General features: G+C 37.3%; 1 protein-coding gene across 3 annotated transcripts; it reads right to left on the bottom strand.

Annotated features, from left to right (window-relative positions):
- Window positions 1-923: 923 nt before the first annotated feature.
- lamb1b (laminin, beta 1b) lies at window positions 924-24581 on the bottom strand. Of its 3 annotated transcripts, none has more exons than XM_059505493.1 (33): window positions 24370-24581; window positions 22953-23110; window positions 20743-20878; window positions 19043-19116; window positions 18606-18794; window positions 18431-18494; window positions 17660-17859; window positions 17468-17588; window positions 17162-17350; window positions 16765-16941; window positions 16507-16619; window positions 16349-16428; window positions 16076-16211; window positions 15342-15500; window positions 15120-15241; window positions 14912-15032; window positions 11572-11761; window positions 11083-11226; window positions 10753-10984; window positions 9364-9527; window positions 9052-9276; window positions 8429-8643; window positions 8249-8345; window positions 5999-6368; window positions 4840-5024; window positions 4516-4757; window positions 4073-4267; window positions 3615-3759; window positions 3134-3341; window positions 2044-2185; window positions 1878-1952; window positions 1299-1458; window positions 924-1217 (listed from the first exon to the last, which is right to left on the bottom strand). In XM_059505493.1, exons 1-33 carry the CDS (start codon window positions 24401-24403, stop codon window positions 1081-1083), a joined length of 5199 nt encoding a protein of 1732 aa, XP_059361476.1. In that variant the 5' UTR covers window positions 24404-24581; the 3' UTR covers window positions 924-1080. The 3 variants fall into 3 exon arrangements, with proteins under 3 accessions (XP_059361476.1, XP_059361475.1, XP_059361477.1); XM_059505492.1 differs by having other exon boundaries at window positions 1776-1952; window positions 24370-24579; XM_059505494.1 differs by lacking the exon at window positions 22953-23110 and having other exon boundaries at window positions 1776-1952; window positions 24370-24579.
- Between the last annotated feature and the right edge of the window lie 855 nt (window positions 24582-25436).

Here is a 25436-nt window from a genome sequence, read left to right as displayed (position 1 = left end):
CGTTCACATATCGTGCCTAAAAACGCGTGGAAAACGCTAGGCGCGCCACTTTCTCCTCCTTTCCAAAGCGCTCGTGCAGAAGCGACCCTGAGGCGTCTGCCTTTGCTAAGCAACCATGACGTGCTCTCTCCTTGAAGACGCGGAAATTTCAGCAAAGGATAAATGGATTTGCAGCTCAAAAAATCGCTTGCAGTAGCTCTGCAACTAAATTTATTTCAAAATGGAAATCCATATACAACTATGATCAGCTGTTCCTTTCATCTTGACTGAGCTTTTAACGTTGTTACGGGAAAGGATGAAGCTGATTGGTTAGTTCTTGTCACATGACCCGCGGTGCGCTTGCTGCATTCTGAAAAGTTGAAATGTTTTAACTCGATGCGGTGTTGGAAATAACGAACTTGAGCGCGCAAAAGACGCGATATGTGAACGTCCCCTTAAACAGTTCCGTAGTGCAGAGTTTACAGGTTACTCTTCTTTTTTGAAGGTTCAAAGTAAAGTACTCCCACATCCTGCTGAATGCTGCAGAGACGCTGTTCGGGAAGCACGTGACAAAACGAGGCCAGCTATTGGCTATTCGCTACTTCTCCTGCTGTACTGGCTGAGTAAAACCTCCGGTGGCTCATTACTGCCACACTTTGGTCACCGCAGATTTGAAATATGCACGAAATGAGCCGCTTACGGCAAATAAAAGTTATTTAGCAACGAATCGATGACTAAATTAGTTGACAACTATTTTAATAATCGATTTTAATCGATTAAATCGATTCGTTGTTTCAGCTCTAGATCCAACCTGATTTGCTGTTCACAACAATGGATGGGGCTTGATATTGCACACTGCAATATTCCTCATATATATATATATATATATATATATATATATAGGACACAGTAAACTAGATGTGCTTTTTCATAGTTTCATAGAAAAGGCAAATATATATATATATATAGAAAGGTACATTGTTCTTTAAGTGTGGTACAGGCAGTAACTTATTTTTGACAATAAAAAAATTGCATTTACATGGTTGAAATCTGATTAAAGTCTGAGCTTATAAAATTATTAATTTATTTTTGGTCATATAGTTAAGCGCAGGTGCTGTAGATAGTGATTTTCTGACTGAGGTCTTGCAGTACATCTCTGGCCTCACTCTCCAGCCCATCCATCTCCTGAGCCTTCTCCACCAGAATGCGCTGATATGCCACAAGTGATTTCTCCAACTCTGGAAGAGTTAAAGAGGAAGAAAAGTGAGGAATAATAGGCAAATCTATAATCTAATATTCAAGTCAGTGGGCAGTTTTACCACTCAGTCTCTCTAGTTTCTCTGTGGCAGCTTTCAGTAGATCCTTTGCCTCCTGACGGAGTTGCTCAGCCTTCTGATGAGCATTAAACACAGCTGCTCCCTTCTGATCTATCAGACCACTGGCCAGTTTGTACTCACGTTGAATGAGTGAGTCAAACTCCTAAAATAGACAAATATACAAATGCTGCGTGTATGGGTCAAAAGCATTTAAGAGTGTCCCAAATTTTTTATATAATGACTAATAATTAAAATATTATGCCAAACTACTTGATAAAGTTTTTTACTTTATTCTTCGTGATAATATCAGGACAGTTGTATCACATTTTTAACTTTATGTCCCACAAAACATTATCAAAATGTATTTTAATATATACATAAATTGGAAAAATGTTCAAAATATTATGGTGTATTCAAGAATTTGTATGTGTACATTTCATTTTAATGAATGAACAACATCACTGTTTAAAAGCCAGTTACCCGTTCTGTGTGCTTGATTTCTGCTTTGATGTTATCAGTTTGTTTCTGAGTTTGATTTTCACTGCTGTACGTTTCTAGAGTTTTCTGTTGGAGTTCGTTAACCTCTCTCTCAAGATCCAGAAGTGTTCTTGTGCTGCTACTCAGTTTGAACTCAGTCGCTTCAGTTTTTGATTGTACCTGTAAACACACATTTCATAAAATAAAATAAATAAAAAAACAGATTATGTTTAAAGGACATAAGAGATATAAGAAATGTATATATACTCACATCAGCGATTTGTTGTTTTGTTTGGTTTATGTCTTTCTCCACCTCTTTCAGTTTTTCGCTAGCAGCAGTCTGAGCACGCTCAGTATCCTCTAGAGTTTCCTTCACCTCATCAGTGCCCTGTTTCAGTGCAGTAGCTCTATCACTGTGATACACACACAAAACACACGCCGTTATGTAATAAAGGAGGTTTTGTCAAATGATTAATTGCGTTTTTGTTTACATAATGTGTGTACTGTGTATATTAATTATGTATATATGAATACACACACATATGCATGTATACGTGTGAGAAAAAAATTATGTTTATATTTTAAATATATTTATAAATAATATCAATGATAGGAAAATAAATATGGTATATGCATGTAAATATTTTCAAAATATATACATGCATGTGTGTGTGGTTTTATATTTACAGAATATATACACAGTACACACACATTTATTATGTAAACAAAAACTTCATAATTCAGAAAATACTTTGAACAGCCAGAAAACAATATATCAAATTTTGTACATAATGAACAAAATGATATATGAACAAATCCCTTTGTAAAAACCTTCAGAATATAGACAGGAATAAACATGTAAAGTTTGGTGTGTTGGAGAAAAAAACTCTTTTTGAGAAAACGGCCTTTAGAAATATGTATTGTAATTGAAATCTGTTGACACAAATAGAAAAAGTGCTATAAAAGAAACACTTAACAGTGTCTTTTGGATATTTTCTTTCTATTAGTCTAAAAAAAAAACACTTTATGAAAAGCCAAAACGCCACAAATCTAAAAATTTACAGGTGCATGAAAAAACGGTTTTTGTCTGCAGGCCCCCCCAACCCCCTCCCCCCCACTAAAATAGAGATTTATTTTTATAATAACCAGAGGTACCGCAGGTAGATATCATCATACAATAGATAGCTCCTCTGTCTTGGACAAAACAGGGCCCTGGAGTCAAAAAGGTTGATAATCTTGTTTTGTCTCTACTGTTTACATTGTTTATTATCGTTAGTGTTTAAAAAGTATATTTCTGAAAGTTCAATGTCTAAAAGTCCACAGGGTCAAAAAACCTACATAGAGTGTGTGTGATTACTCACTTGGCAGCCTGTGCTTCTTGCAGGAGTCTCTCTGCAGTGTGTGCATTCTCTGCCGTCTGGGCCAGAATATCATCCACCTGGGTCAGTCTGGCCACATGCTCGCGGATCTCTGTGGTCACGTTCTTCAGAGCACCAGGCACTGACTCTGGCAAACTCAGTTTCATCACCTCATCGGCTATTTCCTCTATACGCTTTGGATCAGTTTCGTCTACACACACAATCATATTTTTTACTGTATTTGTGACATGATATAATCATTTAGATATGATCTACCATGGTCTTATAGTAGTACTGTATATATCAATGGTTTGTAGCAAAAAGACAGTTGGTATAAGTTATACTTTTCACAAATATAGTGGCGTTTCATGCAGATCTGTATACCTTGCAGACTATACATATTGTGTGTTTGAAGAAAGTCTGTTAGTATGCTATTCTGGACACAGCCAAAGTGTGAGTGTTTACTATATGTGACAATTCATACTTGTGAGGAAGTCTCGTATTTGCTGAATGAGGTCTCTGAGCTCCTCATTGGTCTGTTCCACTCGTGCCTTGCTCTGATTGGCTCTCACTAACACATCCTGAGCATTAAGCTTGGCCGTATCTGCATGTCCTCGAGCATCTGACACCTGCAAGAAACACCCATGCATGTCTTTATATGCCCGTCCGTACTTAAAATCGAAGTTATTATGAAAATTGAAATTTTTTTGCTAATTAATATTTTTGTGAAAACTGTGATCCAGTTTTCAGGTCAAAGGCAATGTAAAAGTCTTTACTGTCTCTTTTGATCAATTTAATACTTGTTTGCGAAATAAAAGTATTAATAAAAAAAAGTACTAACCCAAAACTTTCAAATAGAAATGTGTGTATATATACACATGAATTTCAGGGGATTTAATAAATAAATAAATTAATTATAATAATACTGTTGTGAATACCTACCATCTTGCTAAGCTTGTCTATTTCTCCCATGGCGTGCAGGGCATCTTGGTTTTTGACTGTGTCCAAGGTCTCTTGAATTTGAGTCACAATGGTCTCACATCCTTCCCCACCACACTGGGACGTGCCATCCTTGCTCACACATCCCAGACCACTACAGTTTCCGCAAACATTTAGACCAGACGCCCATCCACACAGCTACACACACATTAACACATTCATTAACTCATCAAAACATAAGTTTTATACATTCAAATAAGAAGCACATTGTTTCAATTTTAATATTTATCATAAGCATGTATGCTTTGTGATAAGCACAAGCACCAAAATAGTAGTCTTGTGTATCCAGACCTTCAGACTGATGGCAGAAGGTCTGGGAACCTTGGCCACTTTGATAGGGCTAACCAATAACTTTTTTATTTATTTTTTTAATGTAGTTAAATTACCCGATGGCTTAGTTGTGAAAGGTCTATGGAGTCCATTTCAGCTCCAATTTTTTCCAGCCTCTGTAAATGCAGCTGATGTGTCAGGTTAAATTCTTCCTCTTTGCTCTCTAGTTTGGTCTCAGCAGCTTTCCGTATATGAGCAGACTCTTCAACCGTACTTTTTGGGTCAGAGACAGCTTTATTGACACGAAACTCTGCCTCGCCAGATTCCTTGTTATACTCTCTGATGCTGTCCGCCGCACCTACAGGAGATGATCACCACACACTTCAGGTACAGCACGTGTGTGTTGAATTTAAACCTGTATGTGTGTGTGCTCTGCTCACCTCTGGGGTCTGAATGTTTGATGCTCAGAACCTGCTGCTGTTTATCAGAGGAGATCTCTTGTAGGTTTTGGGCCTCCTCTGTCAGGTTTTTAAGGCTCTCCAGAGCGTGCTGATGGTCAGCAGATACATTCTCCAGATCTTTATCAGATCGGTCTATAGACATTCTCAGGACTGATGCTGTCTCACTAAGATCAGGAGAAAGAAATTGAAATATCTAAACGTGAATAGTGTGAAAAAAAACCTTTGCATTCACACTGTCCCTGGTCTTGAAAGCAGACTTAGATTAGTTGTGATTGGCATTCAGTCCACATTCCATTCAAACTGTTGTTTTCACACATGAAGATCAATTAAATATTAGTTAAATGCTAATTTCATGGTATGCACAAAATTGCATATTTTCAAAATCAACTAGTCGGTGAGTTGCCTGGATGGATTTGAGTTAACCTGTCCCCAGTCTGACACCAAGAAAATGTTTTTGTATGTGACGATATTTTTAAATAACGTGCAAGTCATATTAGTTACATTTATGTCATTTTTTTTTAAAGCTATCACCTTTATAATTTCAAAAGATATTTATAAAATCCTGGTTTAAGAGCTTTAAGAATGAACCAAACCAAACAGGTTGAGCAGAACCACAGCATTACAATCTCTGGGCACTAAGGTGTTTTCTGGTGTGGTTGGTTAGTTTTGTTTCTCTAATTGGTGGAGATTTCTTTGCAGAATCATAGTTTTTTTTGTATATATGTATACCAGGAATTCCACTGTTTAAATAAGGCAGACTGACAGCTTCAACAAAAGCATATATTATTGATTAACAACCTTGTAACTCTCAGCAAGTCTGTCTTTAATAGTTTATAAGCTCTAATTAAAAATAAATGAAAATTTATTAATTGTTTTCTTCTGGAACCAGACTGCTGCACTGTGTTTTGAAGAAGAAAGGAAATCATTTTGGTTTGGAATAACATAAGGGTTAATAAATTTTGTTAGAATGCTAATTTTTTTGTTGAACAATTACTTTAAAAGATAGAGGAGAGTGCAGTATATACACACACACACACACACACACACACACACACACATATATATATATATATATATATATATATATATATATAAAGAAAACAATGGAGTGATATGTATGTGAATGTGTAATACATACTTGGCTTGCTGCAGCATCCTCTGCATGTGTGTGAGCGTTTGCTGAACCTTGTCATCTTCCAGAATCTGTTTGAGCTGTCTAGTTTCATCATCCAGACTTGATATGATGTCTTTATAGGGCGTAGCCACACCAGTCTCTTTCATTTCCTCTACTGTATCCACCAGTCTCTGCGTGCGATTGGTCAGCTCTCCCACATTAACATCCCATTCGCCGAAACAATGATGACAGGGCTCGCAGTCAGGAAAGGTCCCAACGTAGCCACGTCCACATGAGTCACACCTCCGGCCGGCTACACCCTCTACACACACACACTCGCCAGTCATCTTATCACACTGTTGAGTGGCAATGCCTCGTGGATCACAGTCACATGCTGGAACACAAACAGGCACAAATGATTTAAAAAATGAAATGATGCAAAAATTCTTATGATTTAAACAATTGAATGAAATTGAACTTATGAAATTAGAAATTGCAGAAATGAGAATCTAATAAGAGAAGTCACGGAGGAGAACCACAAAAACTCATTACAATGACGAGAATTTGGGGGTAAAATGTTTATGTTGTGTTTGGTTCATAACAGAGGATTCTTTGCAAAAAGTTTTTTTTTTTTTTTTGGGCATTAAGAGAGCTAGTGTAACTGGAATTTCCTCCTCCTCTTTTTATGTGCTCTTGACTCTTGCTCTTGAAACATAAACACAATATTTTAGCTGTATATCAGGTTTATGATCTTTCTCTGATAAAAGAACACTGCTTATTCGACCGAATCGAAAATTGCACATGTAAACGCAGTCATTATCCCCAAACCATTATAATACACTTGAATCGTGAGATGTTTTGCATTAGTGCTCACTTAAGAGTGATACAAATCAGGAAAAGACAAAAAAGAGAGATTTGGTTATAGTTCAATAAGAATACTACATATTTATGCTTAAAGTAACAGCAGACTCTTATTCAAATAAACTCTGGGTCTCTTGAACTCTATCTGTAGAATGTCAGAGAGAAGAGAATAAATCACACTGACACAAATAAACACATATGCATATACTTTACAATCAGTTTAAACATTCTGGGAGTCTATTGCATGCATGCATTTGTAGCAGCCCAGTCTCACAAGGGAAACTTTGTCAGCTTACCACGGAAGTGAAGTATGGTGACCCATACTCAGAATTCGTGCTCTGCTTTTAACCCATCCAAAGTGCACACACACAGAGCAGTGAACACACACACACACACTGTGAACACACACCTGGAGCAGTGGGCAGCCATTTATGCTGCGGCGCCCGGGGAGCAGTTGGGGGTTCGGTGCCTTGCTCAAGGGCACCTCAGTTGTGGTATTGAGGGTGGAGAGAGCACTGTACATGCACTCCCCCCACCCACAATTCCTGCCGGCCCGGGACTCGAACCCACAACCCTTCGATTGCGAGTCCGACTCTCTAACCATTAGGCCACGACTTCCCCCAACATTGTCTGGGAACATTTTAACCATGCATTGGAGGAATCCATTAAGTTTTCAGATGCTATCTTGCATTTGAGTTACAAAAGAATAAAGAATAAAAAAAAAATTCTCACATAAAAAGAACCAATTCACATAAAAATATCCAGTATAAGGTAAAAATGTTAACTAATTTGAGGTGGTAAAGTGTTTTTTCTTGAGAGTGTGTTAGTTTGTATTTGAATGTGGTTAAATAGTTCTATGCCACATTTAAACTGTCAGCTGTTTCAAAATTTTCATGCTTATCAGGGATATCTTTGAATAGGTGATAACCTAAGTTTTCCAGTCTACGTTTTTTTAATTGATTAAAATATCATTAATATCATAAAATCTTAATTTCCAGAGTAATAATCTATTTTTTTTTATATAATATCATTTTGAAATAAGAATAATTTAATGAAAATCTAGTGTTGTAATTGAGGATAACTATGAAACCTAAAAAAAATGCATTACAGCAATTTAATGTGTCCAAGAAAAAAAATTTCAGAGGGACTGAAGTAAAATTTGTATTTTTGAATATTTTAGTTTTTGTATTTTTGAATACTTGGAACTTTTACGAGCCCAAATTTTGCATAACAATGTGTTGAAGAAAACTCTGCTATTGGGAATTAAAGTACATGTACTGCACAAAATTGAGGGTGAAAACACACTATTCGACTGCACTGTACAGTTTGCACAAATATTACTGCAGCGGTTATCAGATTCCACCCACTGATAGCACAGCACAGAGCAGTTTTAATGATGCAGTGCAGACTCACCGTGGCACTGGACCTCAGGATTGCCCCAGAACAGTTCCCTGCATTCCTCACATGTTGTACCTCCAAAACCAGGCTTACAGGAACACTCACCGGTCATCTGAGACAAGCAGAAACACACAAAATATACTGTTTCATTCATGATTAAGTTGATTTGTGATTTAAACTTAAGTGTATTCATACCAGGTCGCACGAGGCTGTGTAAGAATGCTCAGGGTGGCACTGGCAAGGTTGGCATCCTTTTCCACTGATGATGTTCCATGTGTTGGGGGCACAGCGGTCACATTGCTGACCCACCACACCGGGCAGACATGGGCAATGCCCACTAACCCTGTCACACTCACACAGGCCGTCAACACAACTTTGCCTGGAACTTCCCACGAGATGGCACATACATTCTGAAGACAAAACAATACAAACAAAATGCCTTAAAATATTGAAAAGATGTTTTAACATGCATAAATGTTAAAACTCTTTGTTGCTCAAAGGTTGCTCTTTCATAGCTCACTCAAAAATATATATTCTGACAACATTTCTTTGGTGGAACACAAACAAAGATTTTTTTGAAAAGTCAGTTGTTGTTTTGGACTCCTTTGACTTTCACTGCTCGGACGAAAACAGTTGAAATATTCTTCAAAATATATTCTTTCGTGTTCCACAGAAGGATATGATGGAGAAAAGGACAAGAAGATTATACCACATACCGAAGAATGTATGGATTTTAAACAAACGCGCACACCTAAATATACACATACATGTAGCCAATCAAACGCTGAATGCTGTGCTTGTTTAGACTGTATACTCACTCCTGCAGTTCTGAGTAGGGGCGTCTCCATAATAACCATGACTGCAGTACTGGCATGCATTGCCATCAGTGTGAAACAGGCATTTGAGACAGGCACCAGTGCGGGTGTCACATGATTCAGGGTCCTGCATGTTAATATTTCCATTACACTGACACGGATGGCAATGCCCTCCTGGTACCTGAGGGTCACCATAATAACCAGAGGCACATTCCTCACACTTAGGTCCTGCAGGAAGGAATAGGAGTGAGATTTGTTTTATGTGAGTTTTAAGACATAGATTGGTCTATTCATTTCTCAGAATGTTGTAATTACCTTTGTAGCCCGAGTTGCAGACACAGACCATTTGGAGAGAGCTGGGATTTTGGTAACAGCTCTCAGCAAACTGCATTCTGCTTCCAGGTCCATTAGGACACATACAAGGGCGACATGGCTCACTGAAGCCCAGCAGTGTGTTACGGTGATAACCACTTTCACACCTGGAACAGAGGGTTTCAAGAAACACAAGCGTCTTTAAGAAGTATTCCATATAGCTCAAACAGCAGAGCATCACACATCATAGGTTCAATTCCAAAGGAATGCATGAACCAACAAAAAGAAGAATACCTTTAGTCAAGTTGATTTGGATATAAGATGCAAACATCACAACTAAATGTTACTTAGTATAATATAATGTTTCTGAGTAAAGTTACTCATTAATTACAAATTTCAAAAGCAACTATATAATTAATAAATGAATTATAACAAGTAAACAATACATGAATAAATGAACAATGAATAAATTAAATGAAAAATGAAATAAACAATATTATTCAAATATTAATCTTCCTTTTATAAACACACACACAACATTCCTCTTTAAAATAAAAGTCAACATTGTGACAGTTTTGACCTTTTTGAGGAATTCATGTACATTTAATTATGGAAATAAATTTTCATTTAAATAAACTTAAAATATAAACAATTATGATTACACAATTATGATTAACCTATGAAGCTATGTACTTAAACCACAGCTTACAACAGAACAAAACAGCAACTGTAAATAGTTCAAGGCACTTTTAAATGCACTTGCAGGACGCATTTTAAATAATTGGCTTGTCAGAGTTGCACCAGAGGGTCCACTGAGCCCAGAGGCTGAGCTGCGCCATGGAGCCTAGTGAGCCCTAAGGCAGAGCTGCACCACATGGCCTAGGGAGTTCTAACTTTTGAACAAATATACAGCTCACAGTGAGCATGCAACTTGTTTAAATAACTGCTCTTCTTTCTGTTAAAATGTTGCACTTGCTCTCTTTTGAAACAACAAAAATAATCAAAAATTACTTGATCACTATTTGACTTTTTTTTTCTCACTGTTTTGCTCAGACAAGTAGATTAAGCATGAGTAAACATGAATATTTAATGATTTAAGGACTAAGGTAGTTTATGATTGGTTGTGCCTTGCTAAACCACCCACTATAACATTTTCATGCTTTATACTTTATTTTTGATACCAAAATTTAGTGTTAAAGCCAGAAAAGTCGTGCTAACTGGTCTGGAGTAGGTTTTCATAATTAAAAGGTAAAATCCAGTCTTTACTGTGGATTTAAAAATATGTTAACCTAAGGTTAAATGTAGTGTGAAAAATCATATGCCATCAAAGTGGCATTATACCACCAAATCATATTTATCAGACACATTAAACAATATGTTTTCCTCTCTTACCTCTCACAGTTGTGGCCTGTGGTGTGACCCCTGCAGTTCAGACACTCGCCCGTAACCGGATTGCATTGTTCACTGTTCCCATTACAGAAGCAGGACTGACACTGAGGGAAGCCCCAATGGTTGGGCTTACAGTTGCCACATTGGCGCCCATATGTCCCTGGCACACATAAACATTGGCCCGTCGTGGGGTGGCAGAAAGGGTTCTGAGAGCCAAGTGGGTTACAGTCACACGCTGATGATCAGAAAAATATTGTTAATGTTATTCTATGCTAATGGCTATGCTGGTGTTTATTGTTTGTGTATATATGCATATGCATAGAGTTCACTAACGTCTACATCCCGAGGGTCCAAATAGGTAGGTGTCCGGGGCACAGGTGTCACAGTTCCTACCTAAAACGTTGGGTCGACACTGACACTGCCCACCGATATTGTCACACACTGTGCTCAGAGAACCTTGGGGGTCACACTTACACTCTGCCAATGATAAATAATTGAGAGACAAATGGCCTTTATTCAGCAAAACTCAGATAAGTTTCCAGTCCATGCCTACTTTAATTAGAAAATTGGCTGAAGGATAAATAGTTTAAAAATAATGTACTTTTACAGCTGAAGTATGCCATTTCTGCACCACTAGCATTACCAAACTAAACAGCAAAAGATTGATTGCTTTAAAACAGAATTCCCCAAAACAGCAGCAAAGATTTGGGCGGAAAATAAACTAGAAATGCATAAATATGTATTACATAAAACATAAAACCTCTATTTCTTGCTTAGTTTTAATACATTTTGCTACATTTGTAATTCTTCTGTCTTTCTCACCAAGAGCTCCATTGTGCAGTAGTGCCGACACACTGAAGATAAAATCTTTGCAAATATCCGTTAAGGGGATTTTAATAACACCCTGGCTGCGTTCCATACATCGGTATTTCTGGAACATCTCCCAGTTTTCCCACTGCTGGGCTTCACCAGAAAATAGATCCAGGTCTTGCACCTCTGGCAAAAGCACCATCTACAGAATTCCGAGGTCAAGGTCAAAGTCACTGGTCATGAATATAGCAACAAACCACTATGCTGTAAATGCAGAGCTAGAAGAAAAACTGATTTGCATTAGTGGGTATGTGTAATTGCATATATGAGTTGGTTTATATTCTCTTTCATAGGTTCACTCAATGCTGCATAACTATGACACAATGGGAGCACCCCTTGGGTGTGTAATGATCCAATCATGCCAGTTCATTGGCTGATGGCGTGGGCATGGGCACCACTCTCTAATACTAGTGACCGCCCCTTAGATTTCCTTCCTTCAGAAGCAGTCATTAAAGCTTCAGGCTTTCTCCCCTCATAACCCGTTTCCATTACGGCTGCTGCTTACACGATGGGAGATGCTTGCGGCATTCTCCATGCATCAGCCACCCTTACTCATAACCAGACCATGCCCCTACTTCAGTTCTCATGAGCCAACCCATCACCACAAGCCCTCTTCTGCCGCTGTTAATGACATGCCCGTGTACACAGGTGCATGACCATCTTGGGGACCTGGCGCTAGCATACCCACTGGACTGCACCCATATGCAGCCTCTATCATGCTACCTACATGATAGAGGAGTGTTGACTTGGATTCTCCACATAATCCAATTCACAACCCCCCCTTTTCGATAAGGTTCAACTTACTGCGGTAAAGAGGGCCTCAGAGGCTTCTGTTCTGCAGCAGGAAGTCTCCTCACTCCTCCTCAAGGGTGCGATAGAGGAGGTCCCTACAAAAGACTTGAATCGCTTCTTCAGATGCTAATTCCTCCTTCTGAAAAAGGATGGCAGATTCGAGACATTCTAGATATGCGCTGGCTGAATTTTTCTCTTTACAAAGCGATATTCAAAATGCTAACGTTGAAAGCTATTCTGGCTCAGTTTTGTGCGGGGGATTGGTTCATTACTGTAGACCTGAAGGATGGTTACTTACATATTCAAGTTGTTCAGTGGCACAGAAAGTTCCTCATGTTTGTCTTGTGAGGAATGGATTCTTCACTTTGGTCTGGCTTTGGCTCCACGGATGTTCACAAAGTGCATGGATGATGTTCTGGCCCCATTGAGCGACCAGAGCATTGGTCTGCTCAACTACCTGGACAAATGGCTAATCTTGACCCATTTCAGGGACTTGGTGAGTTGTCACAGAGACATTCTTCTTCACCAGCTTTGATCTCTTGGCCTCAGGTTGAACAGTAAGAAGTGTGCTTCTCAGCAAACCATTTTCTTGGGGGTCCAGCTTGATTTAATTTCGATGCAGGCCCACTTGTCTCCTGTTCGGATTTCCAGTATAAAAACTTGTTGTGGCCACTTCAAGCAAGCAAGGCAAACAAGTTTTGATGAGAATGTCACAGACTCCGGGGTCTCATGGCAGTGGCCTCCCCTGCTGCCCCAGGGGCTGTATCATATGAGGCCATTTCTGTGGTGGATGAAGTTTAAAGGAGTTTGAGTTTTGATTCTTTCTGGACCTGTTGCATTTCCTCCCGATTTTGACGGGTTGTTATGTGATCAGCAAAACTGACAACATGGTGGTAGTGACTCACATAAACCACCAGGGAGGCTCATTGTCACAAACCCCAGACAAGCATATGCGCCACCTCTTTCTTTGGGCTAAGGACAGGTTTCTTCAGCTGAGAGCAGTTCATATCCCTAGGGCTCAGAATCTCTCACAAGACATTCTATTGAGGCAGAAAATCTGGTTGTGGGACTGGATGCTGGAGTGCCATATGGTGGCTCAGATCTAGGACCTTATCTGCAGGGCGGAGGTAGATCTCTTCATGACACAGGAATTGACCCACTGTCCCCTTTGTTTCTCCCTATGTCACCTCTGGAGATATATGCTTTGGCTCACCTGTGGCCGGATCTGAGGCTGTATGTATTTCCACCAATCATGTTGATTCTGGCAGTCTTGTGAAGAGCCCTATTTCGGCGTGCCCTATTCAAGCTAATTTTGCTGTGATTGTTGCTTTATCTCAAGCCCTTTTCAAAAGAGTTCCCCTAGAGGATGCAGCAGCAGGGTGGTCCTTTCCTCACACTTTTATTAGGTTTTATTGCTTGTATTTAGATGCAGCTCCTGGTTCCCAGATTATTTCTGTTTGAACCAGCCATTTGAGGTTAGCCTGGTCTATTTTGCATCAGGGAAGATGTGGCATCGCCTAGCTTGGCAAGTGTGGTATATGGTTCCCATTGCATCATAGCTACGCAGAACTGAATGAACCTATGAAAGAGGACATCTCGGGTTACTTCAGTAACCCATGTTCTCTGATTAGGGAACAAAAGGCTGCGTTCGCTGCCAAGCTCCTCGTTCTCTGCCAACAGGACTTCTTCGAGCCAGAAATCTGAGGTGTGAATGGCGTGGCCGGTAGTATTAGAGTGGGTGAAATAGTGCTGTCGATGTGGAGGCCGCGCCATTTGCTAATGAATTGACATGATTCCATATGTGCTTCAGACCATTGACACACCCAAGGGGCATTCTTGTTGAGTAATAGCTACGGAGCGTCCCATTCACTATTCAGAGAACAAAGGTCTTGTGTATCCTGAGCTGTTACGTTCATACACTGAAAAAAAACCTATCAAAGCTGTAGTCTTTCTACTTCAAAATGTCATGTTTAAATTTAAGTATTACTAGCTGTTTCTTTATAGTTATTTGTGAATTGTTGCGTGAAAATTGTTCAAATTAAACTGACCAAATTTAAAAGTACACTTTTTTTCAGTGTTGGAAAGCTCTTAAAATGGTGTTCAGTTTGCCAAATGTACCATATTTAGGCATTCAAATAGCTTTATATAATTATAATGTCTTATGTCAGATCTAAAAATACTAGCTGCATTTGGTAGCCATTTGCATTTGGCTGCATTTAGGCTTAATAAAAGTTAAGTTTCAATTCAAATTAAAAATGCAACAACATGTCTGGGTTTGGTTTTGGGATAGAGGTTAACTAATATCATTAAAACCACTTAAAGTTAATGGAAAGTCATGACCATAACAGAAATTAGTTTATTTTATTTTACCTGACCATTTGATTGGTACAGTACATAATTCGTAAAGTACATCATGTTTTTGATTTAATTCTAAAAAAGCTGTTAATTAATACAAGTCATTAATAAATGAATACTTAATATATAAATTAAATAAACTTACTGAATCAACAAGTGTGTGAGGATAAGTGTGATAGCTGTATGATGAGTACTGGCGGAAGTTAATTTTTACTGTGTAATTCTGACCCTTCTCCAAACACACTGGACCAGGCAGAACTACATATCTGAAACACAGAAACACACAATCAGCAGTTAATAACAATAAACAATAAACAAAACTAAACACTTCACACACACTAATGCAACCTTACCTGGATCCAGGGTGCAGTGAGATGGTCTGGTTATCACTATATGTAGAAGTGCAGTGTGCTGATGGGTAAGTGTCTCTGGGGCGCTCTATCTGTACTACAACCTTCTCCCATTCATCTGGCAACTACAATGAATGCATCGTACACATGCATTTACATGCATTTGTGTATGTTTCCTGTGTCACAGATAAGTTTTAAACTGAATATAGTATGTGTGCTTATTACCAGTGGTTCATAGCGGATCATTAAGTTGTATTCCATAGAGCGTGGTAAATTGTAAATATTGAACCTCAGTGTTTCACCCTCTGGTATATTCACAAATCCATTACCCGTCCAGGTAGGTTTACGATCCAAAGGTAACGTTCTTTGAACCACTTTTACTTCCTGCATAAAATCAGTAAACACTTATCATGAACTATGGTTTACTCAAACACTCATTGGACATCTCTTATGGAAAAGCAATAAAAAAAAAAAAAAACACTTCTGTGTATTTCCTTTATAAAACTATTTTTACATAAATTCTCTTTCAAATGTTCTCAGTTTTCTCATGTATTCATAAAAGCAAACATGGATTTGTTGCCCTCAATTTGTTCATAAAGCCATTCTAACTGCACTCAAATTGTCAATTAGTATGAACATTTATGTGTAAATTATCGCAATTAGTTTGTAAAACCATTCTTACAAAGACAAACCAATTTAATGTGTATTGAAAAATATACTTAAGTAAATTATTGTGCATAATTTGTTTATAAAACTCAAGCATTCAATTGAATAGCATTCAATTAATTTGTAAAAGCATTTTTACGTAAGACTGTCATATGCATTTTTTCCATAAATCTTTATATAAATTGTCAGATTCAATATATTCGTAAAACTATATTATGTAAGTTTTAAAATGCTACATTAAGTAGAAAAAATTCTACTTGTGTTGGATGAATGAAGGCCAATGTAACACTTACTGGTCCAAACGAAGCATCCTCAGCTTCATAAATATAGTGGTCCAGGGCCGGAATGTAGTACCCAGAATGCACCTGGTCACAACGCCTACCAAACATATGTTTCTTACATGCACACTGCCCTGTCTCCCTAGAACAACTACAGAGCGAACAAAAATATAAGGAAGGATATTAATGTAAGCCTGGATGAATTCATTTAGGAAAAAAACATTAGAAATTAATTGACAAAGTTATGAAAAACCAATTAATTTTACCAAAGCTGATATGGGTGCTTACTTATTATTCAAAGCCCCACCTACGTCACAGTCACAAGGTCTGCAGCCATCCATATCATTACTGAGACCCCAGTGCTGTGGCTGAAAGGGAAAGCTGTGTTACACACAAGCACAAATACACAAACCAGATTACACAAACATATAATAACACTCTTTTACCAGACACAGGTCACAGTTTCGTCCGGTCACAAGACGTTTGCAGTAGCAACTTCCTGTCTGTATATCACAGGGGCTTCCTTTTGGGAATGTACCTAGAGGATTACAGCTGCATGCTGGGTCCACCAAAACACACACAATAGAAAGCGTAAGACGAACATGATCATACTCACTGACAATAGACAAGCAGGAAGCCAGAGGTTAAAGCCTTGAAAGAACATGAACAAAGCTGCTGGTGTGACTATGTGTGTGTTTACGCACGCTGACAGCCTAATGGGTCGTCACTGAGGCCATAGTGTCCCTTTTTACAGTGGTCACAACGTTGTCCCTCCACATTAGTTTTGCAACGACACTGTCCGGAAATCATATCTCTTAGAACATGTGTAGCACTGTCACATAAGCCTCCGTTCAGAGAACCACGTGGGTCACAATCACAGGCTAAAATAAAACAAAATAATTCAATTACATTTCTTTTATCCCAGTTTAATATGCAGAACAAGTTTACTTTTCATTTTTTTTAAGTCAGAATTAAGTTATTGAATTGTACTTAACCCATAACATGCCTTCAAGTAATGCATATCATAAAAAGATTAACAGCATCCCTTCTACATTGTATCAGAACATAATCTATCCACTTGAAAGTGTTAAACACACTTACGCTCGCAGATCCTGGGGTCTCTGATGTTCCTGCCAGGGTGCTTGTAGTAGAAGGGCTTGCAGTTCTCACACCACTGGCCCTCTGTGTTGTGCTGACAGTCATCACACACTCCTCCACTTCTATTTCCCGATGACAGATACACCGCCATGTCGAAATGACAGGAATGCGAGTGATGGTTACACTCACATCCTGAGAGAAAGTAAAAAGACGAGTGAACTAAGCAAATTTAAAGCATTTAATTTCAGAAGGCAGAAATGGCAGTGGGAAATAATGTTATGTTTTCTAATTAACTGTGGGATGTCATACTCTTGCAAGCATTTGTCTCTCGGCCCACTGCTGGTCTCCAGGGCAGATCTTGGTAAAAGTCCTCACACTCTTGACAGTTCAGTCCAGTGGTGTGGTGATTACACATGCAATGACTATGAACCTGCACACACAGACACAGGTGAGCAGTGCAAATTAATCTACATTGTTATTGTTGTTATTGTTTTTACTCACCATGCCCTCGACCTCTGCCTCACCGCCGACTGGCGCACACTTGGAGGCGTGGCCATAGCAGAAACAGTTGCCACGGACAACCATGTCATATAGAGCATAATAGTATTTCTCTTTCACACCCTCTCGCTCATCAAACAGATCATCATCTAAAGTATGCAACTTTTCCATCCGTATTCGCAAGTTTGTGATCTTCAGTAAGTCTACAGGCATGTAATACAAACACAAACAAATATCAGTAGTCACACCAAAAATATATACACACACTAAAAGACAACAAATAGTATTTTTTTCTAATTCACTTCACATTATTTAATCAATTTAACTATAATGTAAAATAAATAAATAAATGAATTTTTAAATGTTTGCTTTTTAGTTGAATATCATTCCATTCATCGCCATTAAATTATTTTTATGTAAAAAAAAAAAAAATCAAAAATCAAAAGTCTACCTAAATGTTCCTTTAATTAAAATTCAAAAATTATGCTTTCACTATGAAGTTTTTTTTTTTTAATGCTTCACATTTTTTAACGCTTTCAATGATAGAGGCTTTTTTTCTTTGTTCCTGACCTGGTGTTCAATGCTTTTATGCCATTTTTCACTTTTAAGAATCTTTCTTTCATCATAATTAAGCAAGTGATAATTATTTATATTGTATTTAAGCTAGTGGGTTATTTTCATTCATTGCTACTTTGAGACTAAGGCAGTAAAATAAAAACAATTGTGTTAAAATTCAGTAGCAATCTTTTCAAATTGCTGTCATGAGTTACTTACTCTGAATGTGTGGGCTGTAAGGGTCATGAATCTTTAAAGCAGGATCAAGTGCCCTAAAGATGACCTGTGCACAAGTACACAAGAACAGTTACCCATGAGTTTGCAGACTACTGTTTGCATTGTACGTATAGTTTTGTGCATACAGTATTTTTCTTTATGCATAAGTACTACACACTTCTCCTTCTGTTGATGGCTGAACGCCTGAATAGCGGCTGTCACAAATGACATCATCCACTTTTCTGATTGGCCCCTGAGGCACGTGCGGATAGGATTCAGTGCAGTTGAAAGCGTAGTAACGATACACCTGCCAGCTCCTTCCATAATCTGCTGAATGCTCAATCAGCATGGCTGCTGGCCGGAAGGTCTGTGGAATAAAAACAAAAGCTGTAATTGTCTTATGGTCAGATACTGAAAAAAAATTATAATAAATGCTAAACTTCTGAAAAGCATTGAAGCAAGTAGATCGTAGAGACCACTTGTCCCAGCGGTTCTATCATCTGCTTACAATAATTTTGAAACCACAGCTTTAGACTTGAAGTGATGCACACATGTTCTACATTCCTTAAGACTGCTCTAGTTCAGTGTGCTTATGAGTGAGAGTGTCTGTCTCACCCTAAAGGTCATGATGAGGTGTGTGAAGTGGAATTCGGCTTCCAAATCCAGCTGAATGGTCACATTTCCAACTCCTGATATAGAGGAATGGATACATGAGTGAGAAAAGAAACAAATGAGGTTAGGAAGAGAGGTTGAAATTTACTGGACTCTTTCGAAATATTTAATGCAACAGTTAGTTCCAATCCTCTATTCTGATCGGACCAATATGAACTGAATATGTGCTGATATGCACCTTTTGTGTGTGTGTGTGTGTATATATATATATATATATATATATTGAATATATATATATATATATATATCCCTTTCTCTCTCGAGTCTGAAAAGATCCCAGTGTCCGAATATTCCTGCATTCCTAATATAATGTAGGCAAAAACAGCACATCTGCACATGAACAACTCTTGTTGAGTGTTGAGAATCATCCAGTCATTGTGAAGTAATAAAAAGGAAGCGGGGAAAACACCAATATTCCAAAAACACCAGAAAACGATATTGTGAGTACAAGGAAATGGAAAACATGCTCAATGAATCATGCTCATGTTCAGAAATTCTTAACTTTAACATAGTCACATAGTGGCTGATGGCAACATCGTTTTTTTGAACCACAGTTTAAACTAAAATTGCAAAGAGAGGGAATATTAGACTTGATGGAAAACCAACAGCCAATAAGTAAACAGTATAATTGATTTTTTGTGCATAGATATGGAGCTCCTATTTCAACGCTTTTCGCATTCACTCTCAAAATTTTGCATCCTTTTGAGCAAAAAAAAAAAACAGCATTGAAATATCATTTTTCCTCCCATCCATTTTTTTTCCATCACCATGTCCTTTTCAGGGGCTCCATATTCAATTCTAGTAGTCAGATGGAAAACTAATATGAAAAACTAAATTATGACAATTTTATAAATAAAAAATTCAACTGTGACAAACTAAAGGAAGTTGAAAATAAAATAAAAAACACAATATGACGCACTTAAAATCAAACAAACATTATTGAAAAATAGAACATGTTTTTCTTCATATTTAGTAGGAACAAGGCTGTAACATAAAAGCAGTACTATGCCAAATAAAGCATCCAAAGTCATAAATTCCTTGAATTTGTGATGCCTTGCCACACCCTTAGATTAAGTCCAGTAGCGTGACTCTTGTGAAAGCCACAACAAGGGAGCAAGGGAGAGAGCAGACCAGCTGTTTCCTACGCCCAGCTCATCCCAGCTCTTACTTTCACATTCACACTACTTCCTGTCAGAGTTATTCCTTTCCCTTTCTCTTTTTGTCTATCCAAGTTTCTGCAATGATACATAGTACTGTATGTTCTTCCAGTGTATATTGTTTTGGGACCAATAACATGAGAAGTGTGTGTTTCATTAGTTTTCAAAATAACTGAGTGATTTGAGTCTTATTTATGTTTCATTTAAAGGAACAATTCACCCCAAATTATAATTATGAAATCATTTGCTCACTCTTACGTGGTTCCAAACCTCTGACTTTTTATCTTATTCAAAATAAAATATATAAATACCGCATTTTAGGTAACCTTTCGCACCTTTGGTGTCTTTGTAAATCTAAGCTACGTTTGGAGCTTTGTTGAGATCTCCTCTGAAACTCTGCTGGAGGCATATGAGATTAGTGAGAGACAACTGAGATATCAATGAGATCTTATTTGTGATTGTTGTTACTGTTGTGTGATATCTTACCGTTCTCGGACTGCCACCAGGTTTTGAGGCGGTTGGGAGTGAAGGTTGTCACCACGTTCTCAATGGTGTGGCTGTTGGGGCTGGTGAACTCATTGTACATCTGTCGGGAATCGCATTCAAAACAATTTTTCTCGTCCTAATGATGGACAGGGATCAAGATGCAGATGTTAGTGGAGCGTGTGAGACATATAGAGTCTTTTGGGGTTTAGAAGAATGAAAAACACATTCATGCGGACAGCAGGGATCCAGATGTTCTGGACGTGAACCTGTTTTTCTCACCCTCTCTTGCACGTGACTCAGTAACATAAACAAATGTATTCAGCAAAACTCATTAGAATAAATCTACTGTAACTGACTCGGTCATGCAAAACAACATAAACAGAAAAATATACAAAATATTAGCTATATAATATGCTATATTCTATAAATTATAGTCTTATGAAGTTATTCAGTTGTGTCTGGATTTTGCTGTAATATTGAAACTAAGGATATTCCATTACACCGAAGTGCTGTAATATCATTCAAAAGCTTTGGCATCAGTTAAAACAAACGTCATTGGTCCTAGTCTCGAGCCTTGCTTTAAGGGATAGTTCACCCAATAATGAAAATGTGATGTTCATCTGCTTACCCCCAGGGCATCCACGATGTAGGTGACTTTGTTTCTTCAGTAGAACACAAACCAAGATTTTTAACTCAAACCGTTGCAGTCTGTCAGTCTTATAATATAAGTGACTAAAACATACAACAACAACAACAACAACAACAAAAAACACTAACACAAACAAAACCAAATTAAACCCTGCAGCTTGTGATGCTACATTGATGTGTAAAGACACAAAACGATCGGTCTGTGCAAGAATGTGCAAACAGAGTTCAAACAGTTTGCACATTATGTGAATCAGAGGTAAAAAAAAATGATATGAATACTGTTCAGTTTCTTGCACAGACTTATCGTTTTGTGTCTTTACACATCAATGTAGCATCACATGCTGCAGGGTTTCTTTTTATTTTGTTACATTATAGACTGATAGACTACAACAGTTTGAGTTCAAAATCTTGGTTTGTGTTCTACTAAAGAAACAAATTCACCTACATCTTGGATGCCCTTGGGGTAAGCAGATGATCATCAAATTTTCATTTTTGGGTGAACTATCCCTTTAAGTGTGAATGAGATTTGAAATCAATGGCAGAGAGCAAGATTTTGATTTAAATTTGCACCTTTTCCTTACACAAACCTACATCCTATAACTTTCAAACACTTGTAGTTATAGCTCACATATTTTATGGGCTATTTAATAATACATTTATAATGGGTTTGTAAATAGCTTCCGACCCCATTTATTATAATTGTAAGGAAAACATTCGCTAGGACATTCTGCATAACATCTCCTTCTCCTTAAAAAAAGAAAGTCATAAGAATTTGGAATGTCATGAGGTTCAGTAAATTAGGAAATGTTGAAACTATTACTTTAAGGTTTGATAGCATCTCATATTTACAAATCCAGTGTGTGATAGACAATGGACTATTAAGTTCCAGATAAAATCTAAACACAATTCAGATCACACACACACATATCACACATTGGCATTTACAGTCTGACTTTAGTCTGTGCTTCTCGCCACTGCTTAATTCATCACTCACAATATATAACTCAGAAGACACTGAATAAATGGGCCACACAGATGTGAAATGAGCAAAACTGTGACCTAAGGGGGTCTGGAACATCTGACACGGCCTTCATCCTCCCACCACATACTCTCCACACAGAGATCTGATTGTTTATCAGACAGTGAATGTAAGTGTGAAAAGAAACCCACCCAACAACATAGAAAGATTATAAACAGATCAGAGGTTTTTAGGTTAGATTTTTTTATGTATCAGAGATGGAAAAAATGATTGAACAATTAAAACATATATTTATAAACAACTATTCATAAACCTATTTATTTATAATTTATGCACCATGAATCTAATTAAAATTTACAATCCGATCTGCTTACCCCAAATTTGTCATTACTCCAATGCTTTTCACTTCTGTGTTTTTCCTCATTATTCTCAATGGTGTTTATCATTATTGTAAAACAATCATTTGTAATCATTATAATAAAATTTTGCTTATAAAATTTATTACATAAGCCATGTACAAGAGATGGAAAAACTAACTTATATATATATATATATATATATATATAGGGCATAAAAGACTCACAATGCAGAATGTCTCTGGTCCATCCAGTCCGCAGGTGGAGGAGGCCGTAAGACGGTGTGCTCTCCCTATCAGCAAATCACCTGAAGCAGGGTAACAACTCCCCTCTCTGCACTTCTCATTGTGATTGGGTGATTGTGCCAATCCGTGCAAAGCAATAGCTATGGGAATCACATTGATTGTATCGATTAGACTGCATACAAATATTTTTTGAACATGAGCGGCATAACAAGTGTCATAAATCTCATAACCAGAGACATTATAAAGCTCATTTATAGATGTAACACTGTTATGACCTTGTCTTTCCTTTCTTTACCTGGTGGTGGCAGGATCACCATCATCATAATCAGCGTCATGACGTCAATTTAAATTGGATAACTCATGGGTGGAGAGTATAAATGTTTGGCTGAACTGCCCAACAGTACTTTCTTCAGTCATTTGCTCCCACTTGTTGGTTATAATTTCTCAACATTTCTTGCACATTGGATTGTTATTTTCTTTTGTTTATTTAAATCCCTAGACATTCTGTTATATTTCTGAAAAAGGTTATTTTATATTGAATAAATAATCTTGTGAACCTCTTTGTGTGTATTTTCACACTCATATTGCTCCAGTGAATGTTTCTAAGGGTGATTTTTTTCATGTTTTTAAATGTTATATATAGCAAGCAAGCAAATAATAAATAAATAAGATGCAAAGAATGATACAATATAATTAAACAAACTTACTGAACCAATACTACAGAAAATAAACGTGTGTTTGGTTTTTGATTCAGAATTCAGAAAATAGTAACTTATACAACTCTTGTGACAACTAGCCCCTTAGTTATGTAACTCGTACATTATTTCTATTTGATCTTATTGCGTAAACTATCACATCACAGAAACATTGTGTGAACTTTGTACATGGTTAATCATTTTGGCTTCTGGTTACTGTAGAGTCTGTTTCTAATTATTTAAATGAATATCACATGAGAACGTTTATTGACCCGATGGAGAGCTGAATGGGGCATGCAAGAATCCAGATGGGATGCACACAAACCTCCAGACACGTTAAAGAACAAAATGAAATAATTTTATATTGGATGCTGACTTTGAAACACATAACATGTCACAAATACTACACCTGAACCTTTCTTTACATACTTGTACCCTACTTAATAAGCAGAAATAATAAGTGAAATAAAGTTTCAAAACAAAACTAAAACCCTTGAATAATGATAGGAAGTCCACTTCTAGCTATTCTGTAGCTCTTTCGAAATCTGCCCAGGTACCTTACAAAACACTGATCTTGTGTAAAAACAAACTAGCTATTTTTGCGTCACCATCAAACTCCAAGTCAAACATAAACTGTACTATACATGAAAATAAGGGTCTGTTATTTGCGTTGTGAATGGAGGATACTGATAAACAAAACTTACATATAGTAAGAGCTGTGATCTGTATAATCCGCATTGTTGCTCTCGTTCTTTATCAGTGTTTTCCAGAGCTGATTAACAGTGTGTGTGGAGCGTGGGAGAAGCGAGGAGAAGCTCCCGCCCATGACATTAAACAACACTGATTCACGCCTGAAGTGCTGCAACAAACACTGTATCACGCCAAACAATCTGACGGGGTCTCAAATCCTTGTGAGATGCCTAATAAGACAGTACTTTGGGACATCCTTTTAGAATAAACGTGATTTTATGACGCATGCAGGCGCGGTGCCAAACTACGTTTTAGCTTAAACTACTTTTTAAAAACAGTTTTGCAAAAACAACGACAGCAACAAAATTAAATAAATAAAACTGCTTCTTAAATATTTTTCTGTCTGGCGTATGAACAATGTAAAATATTAATAATTATCCTATAGTTCTCGGGCAATGTTAACGGGATAAAATTGTAAGTAACTTAAAGTATTTTTTTATTTATAAATTTTACATATAATAATCGCTTCATCATTAACATTTGACACTGAACTTTATGGTGCAAAAAATTTTTTTTTTTAAATAAATAAAAAACATTATATTTGTAATTACTTCAACAATAAATAATACACTAACGTAAATAAAAAATAAAGAAAATTGAAAGGATTTTTAAAGTATATTTATTCATCCACAACTGATCTGCAAATGTAAAAACAATGACATGCAACATGGCAAAAACATTCCATCTGATGTTACATCCAAAAAAATAAAAAATAAATAATGAAAAAAGCATAGCTTTTGAACACAACCATTACATTTATTCAGCTTTAGTGAATATATATATATATATATATATATATATATATATATATATACACAGTTTCGCTTTTACTGCAAAGTTTGAACTGAAGTAGAGGTGCTGGCCATAGACTGTATGGTGCTGGCGCAGAAATGCTAAAATCTTCTCCCATGCGTCCTCCTGAGCGTATGCGTACGGTTTAGAGCATGACAACTGCAGCAACAACACCACATTCAGATGACAGGTATGCACATACAACCAGACATTTGATTTAAGAAGGTCT

The sequence above is a fragment of the Carassius carassius genome, chromosome 22 (genome assembly GCF_963082965.1).
Source record: "Carassius carassius chromosome 22, fCarCar2.1, whole genome shotgun sequence".
NCBI lineage: Eukaryota > Metazoa > Chordata > Actinopteri > Cypriniformes > Cyprinidae > Carassius > Carassius carassius.
The sequence above is the reverse complement of the archived record's forward strand: the minus strand, read 5'-3'. Positions and strand labels throughout refer to the sequence as shown.